Raw genomic sequence first — 10,000 nt, forward strand, 5'->3', positions numbered from 1 at the left:
AGACTCCATTCCATTATATTCCGGAAATTCCATGACCCATGCGAACCCTGACAGCTACCGTACATTCACTTCTCTGTCGTCCGTGTGTGTGTGTGTGTGTGTGTGTGTGTGTGTGCGCGTGTGTGTGTGTGTATCCACGTGTGGTGAACGTGTGTCCAACTTCCCCATTCCAGCCATGTCAGAACAACAGGCTGCCAGGCATACTGAGTATCACCTGACAAAACGCACAGCACGCACACACACACACACACACACACACCCGGTGACTTACTTGCACTGCCACACACACTTCAGTCGTTGAGCCACGGGGTGCGGCTTGTCGTCCGTCATCTGTCCGTCCTCCTCCTCGATCAGCGCGTCCGCTGACGGCGGCGCCCACAGCTGCAGGCGCTCCGTGCCGCCAAGATACGGTTACCTGAGAACACACACACGGTAGCAGTCCCTCGGTTACACACACACACGTCATCACCCACTACCCCCCCCCCCCCACCCCCTCCCATACACACACACAGTAGCACGCCCTCGGTTACACACACACACGTCATCACCCTATACCTCCCCCACCCCCCCCACCCCCCCCACACACACACAGTAGCGCGCCCTCGGTTACACACACACACGTCATCACCCTATACCTCCCCCCCCCCCCCCCCCCACACACACACACACAGTAGCGCGCCCTCGGTTACACACACACACGTCATCACCCTATACCTCCCCCCCCCCCCCCCCCCCACACACACACACAGTAGCGCGCCCTCAGTTACACCACACACACGTCATCACCCTATACCTCCCCCCCCCCCCCACACACACACACATGTGCGCTGATGATGACTGACGCCCTGCAGCTGGCGGTGTGTGGGGAGTTAGTCAGACAGGCAGGCAGGCAGGCAGACAGGCAGACAGACAGACAGACAGACAGGCAGGCAGGCAGACAGACAGACAGGCAGGCAGGCAGACAGACAGACAGACAGACAGACAGACAGACAGACAGACAGACAGACAGACAGACAGACAGACAGACAGACAGACAGGCAGACAGACAGACAGAGGTACCTTGGGGGTCCCAGGCCAGGTTGTATGTGATGGCGTTGAGGAAGAACTGCCCTGTCTTTTGCACTGGTAGTTAAGCTGCTGTTAGTGACGGGGCAGAAGACAGACAGGGGGAGAGCAAGTCAGTAAACACACACACACACACACACACAAACACGAGCGCACGCACGCACACACAGACACACTCGCACGCGTGCACACACACACACACGCGCGTCCCAACAACTAAATTAACTAGAATGAATAACACAACACATTAACTTGTCACAGTGGCCAGGGTGTGGTTATCAGTCCGTTGCATGATCTGGTGAGACAGAGCTGTGTCTCACTCCCTCACTCTATCACTTCATCACTCACTCACTCCCTCCCTCACTCACTCACTCACTCACTCACTCACTCACTCACTCACTCACTCATTCTATCACTCTATCACTATAACACTCCCTCACTCTATCACTATAACACTCCCTCACTTCATCACTCACTCACTCCCTCACTCTATCAGTCCCTCACTCTATCACTCCCTCACTCTATCACTCCCTCACTCTATCACTCCCTCACTCTATCACTCTAACACTATCACTCCCTCACTCTATCACTATAACACTATCACTCCCTCACTATCACTCCCTCACTCCCTCACTATCACTCCCTCACTCCCTCACTCTCACTCCATTACTATAACACTATCACTCCCTCACTATCACTCCCTCACTATCACTCCCTCACTCTATCACTATAACACTCTATCACTCCCTCACTCTATCACCCCCTCACTATCACCCCCTCACTATCACTCCCTCACTATCACTCCCTCACTATCACTCCCTCACTATCACTCCCTCACTATCACTCCCTCACTCTATCACTCCCTCACTCTATCACTCCCTCACTCTATCACTCCCTCACTATCACTCCCTCACTATCACTCCCTCACTATCACTCTATCACTCCCTCACTCCCTCACTCTATCACTATAACACTATCACTCCCACTCCCTCACTCCCACTCCCTCACTCCCACTCCCTCACTCCCTCACTCCCTCACTTCATCACTTCATCACTCTATCACTATAACACTCCCTTCATCACTCCATCATTCCATCATTCCATCACTCCATCACTCCATCATTCCATCATTCCATCACTCCATCATTCCATCACTCCATCACTCCATCATTCCATCACTCCATCACTCCATCATACCGTACCCCTCTTTCTGACAGGGACATGAGGACAGGGGTTTACCAGGGACATGAGGACAGGGGTTTATCAGATACATGAGGACAGGGGTTTACCAGGGACATGAGGACAGGGGTTTACCAGGGACATGTGTTTCCCCACCCCCCCCCCCCCCACACACACACCACACACACACGTGGACCTGAGCTCACCTTGTGCCGTTTGTTTGGGTTGGTAGCGATTGGTTCGAAGATGCAGACTGTGTTCCCGTAGGACGCTGCGATCTAAAAATAGAGCAGCGTTTATAATCACAACATCATTACTCACACTGCTACTGCACAGTCACTGACTCCCACAGGGGAGGAGGAGGAGGAAGAGGGGGGAGAACCAGGAAGTAGACGGGACCGAGCTCAACAGACAAGCTTGTACAGAGCATAGCATAGAATTTAACACTGTATTCGTCATTTCCACCATGGAATCACTGATCGTGTGTGTGTGTGTGTCTGTGTGTGTGTGAGTGTGTGTGTCTCTGTGTGTGTGTGTGTCTGTGTGTGTGTGTCTGTGTGAGTGTGAGTGTGTGTCTGTGCGAGTGTGTGTGTGTGTGTGTGTCTGTGTGTGTGTGTGAGTGTGTGTGTGTGTCTCTGTGTGTGTGTGTGTGTCTGTGTCTGTGTGTGTGTGTGTCTGTGTGTGTGTGTCTGTGTCTGTGTCTGTGTCTGTGCGAGTGCGAGTGTGTGTGTGTGTGTGTGTGTGTGTGTGTGTGTGTGTGTGTGTGTGTGTGTGTGTGTGTGTGTGTGTGTGTGTGTGACTTACTCTGCCGAGCTGGTGGGAGCACTCCACGCAGCCCACCTGTATGTTCCCATGCTGAGCCCCAGGGATGATCTGGACACACTCAAAGTCACTGGCCAGGATCACGATGTCACAACCTGATCCATAGGCCTGCAGGAGAGAGAGAGAGAGAGAGAGAGAGGGAGGGAGAGAGAGAGAGAGAGAGAAAGAGAGGGGTAGAGAGAGAGAGAGAGAGAGAAAGAGAGGGAGGGAGAGAGAGAGAGACAGAGAGAGACAGAAAGGGAGAGAGAGAAAGAGAGGGAGGGAGAGAGAGAGAGAAAGAGAGAGGGAGAGAGAAAAGGAGAGCGATAGAGAGACAGAGAGAGAGAAAGAGAGAGGGGGAGAGAGATAGAGAAAGAGTGATAGAGAGACAGAGAGAGAGAAAGAGAGCGATAGAGAGACAGAAACAGACAGAGACAGAGAGAGAGAGAGAGAGAGATTAGACCCCACTCCCAAATCAGTTCACCCCCCATTGATTGTTTAACAATCAATCAGCAAGGCTCGTGAGTAGTGTTGTGTCACAGTGAAGACCTATCCAGACCCTGTAACAGGATCTAGGGCCCCTGAGGCCAGCAGGGGCCCCTAGGGGCCAGCGGCTCTAGACCCGCGGTCGGACGGACGGGGTCGGGCGACATACGGAACGCGGCGGCGCCGGTTACCCAGAGTGCCCGGGGAGCATCGTCAGGGCGACAGGCAGCCGGCGGCGTCCATTATTCATGAGAACAGGAGGAGAGCCTGGGAAGACGGCGTGCGAGAGACGAGACCGTGCAGACGGTCAGGAGCCCACGCTGGAGGAGCACGCCACCGGGAGGAGCATGGAGGAGCACGCCACCGGGAGGAGCAGGGAGGAGGGATGGCCGGGGAGGTTAGATCACGGACGCTTGGGTTTGTCTGAGAGAGAACAGCTTACACAGTAAGACTGACTGTAGGTAGGAAGAGAGAGAGAGAGAGAGAGAGAGAGGGAGGGAGGGAGAGAGGGAGGGAGAGAGAGGGAGGGAGAGAGAGGGAGGGAGGGAGAGAAAGAGAGAGGGAGGGAGAGAGGGAGGGAGGGAGGGAGGGAGAGAAAGAGAGGGAGAGAGAGAGGGAGGGAGGGAGAAAGAAAGAGAGAGGGAGAAAGAAAGAGAGGGAGGGAGGGAGAGAGTGTGGGAGAGAAAGGGATGGAGAGAAAGAGAGAGAAGGAGGAAGAGAAAGAGAGGGAGGGAGGGAGAGAAAGAGAGGGGGCGAGAGAGAGAGGGAGGGAGAGAGTGTGAGAGAGAAAGGCATGGAGAGAAAGAGAGAGAAGGTGGGAGAGAAAGAAAGAGAGAGAGAGAGGGAGGGAGAGAAAGAGAGGGTTGCAGCCTATTCCTTAGAATTACTGCGGTGGTGGCTGCTGCACATTATGGCTTGAATTAAAAGCAGTCACCGTCACGCGCAGTCTAGGCCTGCTCAGCGCACACACACACACACACACACACGTACATACTGTACATACGCACGCGCGTTCGCACACACACTAACTGAGAGTACATCCTGTATGCCCTGTGAGAGGTCATTTTGAGCCGATGCTGTGATCTGGGTACGGCCTGTGGTCGTCCGGTCGTTGTCTTTGCACACCGCCCTGTGATCGTGAGCGTTCGCAACCCCGCGTCCGACTTCCTGACCCCGGCCGGCGGTGGGAGGAGTCACTCGTCGACGTGCGGCAACCTGATCCAGCTCGGTTCACGCTGTCCGTCCGTCCGTCCATCACATCACACCCCGGCCCCGTGTCCGACCACACCGGACGCCGCGTCGAGGCCACCGACCGACAACGACTTCCCGGAACGCGACGCCATCCGAGGACGAAGGCTGACAGCGCGGGACGCCGGACGGTCGCGGCCGCCAGCTGTCTTTGTTCAGAGTAAACGGTGGCGCGCTGTAGCGCTCAACGTGAGCCGTCTATTGGGCCATGAAGCAGCCTTCAGCACACACAGCTGGTGACCAACGTCCCACGCACAGGCTTACAGACTAGCGGACAGTCACAGGTCTACAGACTAGCGGACAGTCACAGGTCTACAGACTAGCGGACAGTCACAGACTAGCGGACAGTCCCAGGTCTACAGATTAGCGGACAGTCACAGGCCTACAGACTAGCGGACAGTCACAGAGTAGCGGACAGTCACAGACTAGCACCGGCTTACCCTGCCTAATCCTAGCTTTAACCACTGGGTTCCTGTTGGCATACTGTACATCAAATTTCGCATGGCCAGCTAATCTCCAAATCTCATTTGGGGGTGGGGGGTGGGGGGGGGTTGAGGCTCTCCTGTACTCCAGGATTCCCAAGTAGGAGGACTAGCCCACTAGTCCATTACTGATAGGAGCAGGATGGATTCAGACCTCGTTAGATCGCCCAGATCATACATCCTGATTGGTTAGTGAAGGAAGTGGGCAGACCTCGCTGTTTCCACCAGAGCAGATTACACTGGGATAGGCTTCCCTGCTCCTGCTACTGTACGCCAGCTTGGGAGGAGAGAGCGCAGAGAAAAAAACAGAAGATGAAAGAGAACATGAAAGAAAGAGAGAGAGAGAGAGAGAGAGGGAGAGAGCAAGAGAGAGAGAGGGGACTTCTGCTTCCTCCCAACTGATCCATGACTAATTCAATCAAGTGACCGTGTTTCTCTGCCGCTACCTAACCCTCCCGTCCTCACCAGGATCACGTTAGCCCCGCCCCCATAACGCAGACCCGCCCGGGAACGGAGGGATGGAAAGATGAAGGATGGGACACCTGATCCGCCACCTGTAAACCTATATGGGCTGCTGGGCCCGGTCCCTATCGCAGGCCCAAAAGCTCTGAACTCCGACTCCTGAACTCTGACCCCCGTGTCCCTGATGGCGGTCTGACCGGACATGACGCGGACGGACCCCTGGGGGGCAGCGTGACGTTCTGTGAGGGGGGGGGGGGGGGTGTCCCTTTACACCCCTCACAGACACACACATCAGGCTCGCCGGCCTCGCTTTGCGTTCTTGAGTTGTTTGTTGTTGTTGTTGTTGTTGTCGTTTAAAAAAACGGCTCCAGCTGGATGGCGGGTGGCTGACGCTAAGTCAGATCTGACCAGGGGTCAGTCTGGACCGACCGGAGAGTGTCTCTTATACTGGCTGGATGATGACAATGGACCGCTATTCACAGCACAGCGCACACACACTCCTTCTAGATGAGCCCAGTGAGCGAAAGTGTGTGTGTGTGTGTGTGTGTTCGTCCAGCGCCTGTTACTGCAGGAACAGAGCGAGCCCAGGCTTGAGACAGTGGCTCACAGCATTAAGGGGATAAAAAGATGGGCCCCTCATCTTCGCACACGCTCAGTGCGACTCCAAACGCCCCACTACCCCTGTCTGGCCTGGTTTTACACTAGCCAATGTTCTTTCTTCACCGCCATCTAAAACATCATGTTCACTTTCTGAGTAAAACCACATTTATTTCCCACAATGGTGATCCTTATTGACAATGTACTACTGTCAATGGAGATAAAGTCATTATCAGTTCCTCTTTATTACAATATTGTGGAAAATACTGATATACAGTATACAATATCAGTTCCTCTACATTACAATGTTGTGTAATCTACCGATTGTCGAGTCATGGCTCCACGTCCGTGCCACACAGACCAAGTCATTCACTGCGAGTACTGAATCCAACCTTCAACCAACCGTCATCACCCAGGCTAATGTTATTATCCAGAATCACAACATAGCGCATCAAGTATTTTAGACCCAAGCTGTAAGCAAACGCATGTCTCACGGGGCCTGGGATATCTCAAGAACTACAGACGCCGAGTTTCAGCCGTGTGCTGCTTTATCGCCGGCCTCACCCCCGAAGCGCAGAAGGTCGCCCCGGATCTCCCCTCACTAAATGGGATATTGACTAAACCTCCTGCCTCATCCCCGTCGCGCACAGACAAATGATGGAGTATCAACACATAATGGCCCAGCCAGAGTGAAGCAGATTACTAAGAGAAACCATCCCTTAGTGACCCAAGGCCTACACAAAGCTAAGATAGTGACATGGTGATACGCACACTAACAGGCGACATCATTTCAGCATGACTGAATAGGGACTGTGTTATTTTGCCTACTTGAATCAGGCAATTGACAGTGTGCCATATGGAATAGCATTGTGTGAAGACACATCGACAAGGCTGATGCATGCACACTCAGACTGCACGTCGCATTGCATAATGCATTGCACATCCTAGTGAGGGGGGGCATCCACCCGATCTGCCCCACGGCTCTACGTCACGGCCTACACAGCTGATGCTAGGGTGACAGACGTGCAGATCCCGGTGCACATCCAAGCCCCTCTCCATCCAGGTTACTGCGTTTCATAACGTTACACGACCCGGGGATGCTGCAATGATTGCTGCCAATTGATCGGTGTGTCACAACGCAATGATCGCAGTCACTGTAAACATGAGTTCCCTCGCTGACCTTTGTGACATGGGATGTAAAGGTCATTGGAGAGACGGACAGTCGATTTTTGTAAAGCAAATACAGAGCTAACAGCTAGTTAGCCAGCTAAGCTACACCCAGCGAGCAGGGACTGTAACCTTGAGCACCCCCTCGCCGGGTTGAGCCAGCCGACCACAGTCAGGGCGAATGAATGATGGAGGCTAGAGAGTGATAACGCCAACGGGCAACCTCCTGGACTTCGCTCGGTATCCGTGAATCTCTGGGTGCATCTTCTGTCGTGTTATGGTGCGTTCGTTTGTGGTCGGAGGTGGCAAGTCGCAAGTGGCAAAATACCGACCTCCGACCTGTGTGCATTGAGCTATAGCGAATGATATGATGATGATATGATATGATGGTGATATGATATGATATTGACATCAGCCGGCAACTGGAGGCTGAGAAACATCCGAATGCGACGAGGAAGTGCGAGTTCATGCGGTGTTTTATTTAATCATTCCTAGTAAGTCGCAATTTGCCACCTCCCAGTTAGAAACGAACGAACCATAAACTGTGTTAGCCATGCTAGACTGTGTTAACTGTGTTAGCCATGCTAGACTGTGTTAACTGTGTTAGCCATGCTAGACTGTGTTAGCCATGCTAGACTGTGTTAGTCATGCTAGACTGTGTTAGCCATGCTAGACTGTGTTAGCCATGCTAGACTGTGTTAGCCATGCTAGACTGTGTTAGCCATGCTAGACTGTGTTAGCCATGCTAGACTGTGTTAGCCATGCTAGACTGTGTTAGCCATGCTAGCCTTCCAACGGACCACTGAGCCATTTCCAAATCAAACCTACCGTGAACGGGATGTCATGGACGCTTCCCACCGAGTAGCAGCAGTCCCCGGGGTTCACCGCCCCGGTCAGCACCTGATGGAGATGCATGTTGTCCTTCTTTAAACAGCAGATGGATATTTAATTATTTACAAACACCGACTCTTCTCTTCCACCCTCTCCGTTTCTCCATCTAGTCCTGAACTAACGTGACCGGGAATCCCATCCAGCTCAGCCAACCGGCGGCGTCTATTCCCACGAAACAGAGGGAATAATAATATAATCTTCGATGTATTGTAGTCAGATATGGGATTGTCCTGTCGCACGAACATTTATACTAGTCGCTCTCTCGCTGTCAACACCATCAGTGGGATTAAAGCTCTGTAGAGCAGCTCTGATGAGCTGAGGATCTCTGCAGCGCACCGTCTGACATGCGCGTTCACGCGGCAGAGCCAGCACGACTGCATGACCATAGACATTCACCAACCAGATCGTGCACGCAGTGTTTTTATGGTGCGTTCGTTTGTAACTAGGAGGTGGCAAATTGCGACTTGCTACTAGGAATGATTAAATAAAACACCTCATGAACTCGCACTTCCTCGTCGCAAATTCGGATATGTTTCTCAGCCCCCAGTTGCTCGAATGCACTAGATATAACTAGGTAACTGTGATATAATGGTATATAGATATAACTAGGTAACTGTGATATAATGGTATATAGCTATAACTAGATAACTGTGATATAATGGTATATAGATATAACTAGGTAACTGTGATATAATGGTATATAGATATAACTAGGTAACTGTGATATAATGGTATATAGCTATAACTAGGTAACTGTGATATAATGGTATATAGATATAACTAGGTAACTGTGATATAATGGTATATAGATATAACTAGGTAACTGTGATATAATGGTATATAGATATAACTAGGTAACTGTGATATAATGGTATATAGATATAACTAGGTAACTGTGATATAATGGTATATAGATATAACTAGGTAACTGTGATATAATGGTATATAGATATAACTAGGTAACTGTGATATAATGGTATATAGATATAACTAGGTAACTGTGATATAATGGTATATAGCTATAACTAGGTAACTGTGATATAATGGTATATAGATATAACTAGGTAACTGTGATATAATGGTATATAGATATAACTAGGTAACTGTGATATAATGGTATATAGATATAACTAGGTAACTGTGATATAATGGTATATAGATATAACTAGGTAACTGTGATATAATGGTATATAGATATAACTAGGTAACTGTGATATAATGGTATATAGATATAACTAGGTAACTGTGATATAATGGTATATAGATATAACTAGGTAGCTGTGATATAATGGTATATAGATATAACTAGGTAACTGTGTTATAATGGTATATAGATATAACTAGGTGACTGTGATATAATGGTATATAGATATAACTAGGTAACTGTGATATAATGGTATATAGATATAACTAGGTAACTGTGATATAATAGTATATAGATATAACTAGGTAACTGTGATATAATGGTATATAGCTCGAATGCACACAGGTCGGAAGTAGGTATTTTGCCACTTGCAACTTGCCACATCCGACTACAAACGAACGCACCATTATCCCCACTCTTGCTCCGAGTTCACATTTTGAAATTGTATGATGTTTGGAGATAAACGAATCGTTTGATAA

At 50.6% G+C, this 10,000-nt stretch overlaps 1 protein-coding gene across 1 annotated transcript; it reads right to left on the reverse strand.

Annotated features, from left to right (window-relative positions):
* Positions 1 to 271: 271 nt before the first annotated feature.
* LOC311328706 (dmX-like protein 2) lies at positions 272 to 8,480 on the reverse strand (the record flags this gene model as incomplete). The annotated part of the gene is made up of 5 exons (XM_084462638.1): positions 8,315 to 8,480; positions 3,048 to 3,173; positions 2,450 to 2,521; positions 1,060 to 1,137; positions 272 to 415 (listed from the first exon to the last, which is right to left on the reverse strand). Coding segments are annotated over exons 1-5 (507 nt in total), but the record flags the coding sequence as incomplete, so codon positions are not given.
* Positions 8,481 to 10,000: the final 1,520 nt, after the last annotated feature.

The sequence above is a fragment of the Borostomias antarcticus genome (genome assembly GCF_949987555.1).
Source record: "Borostomias antarcticus genome assembly, contig: scaffold_640, whole genome shotgun sequence".
Lineage (NCBI taxonomy): Eukaryota > Metazoa > Chordata > Actinopteri > Stomiiformes > Stomiidae > Borostomias > Borostomias antarcticus.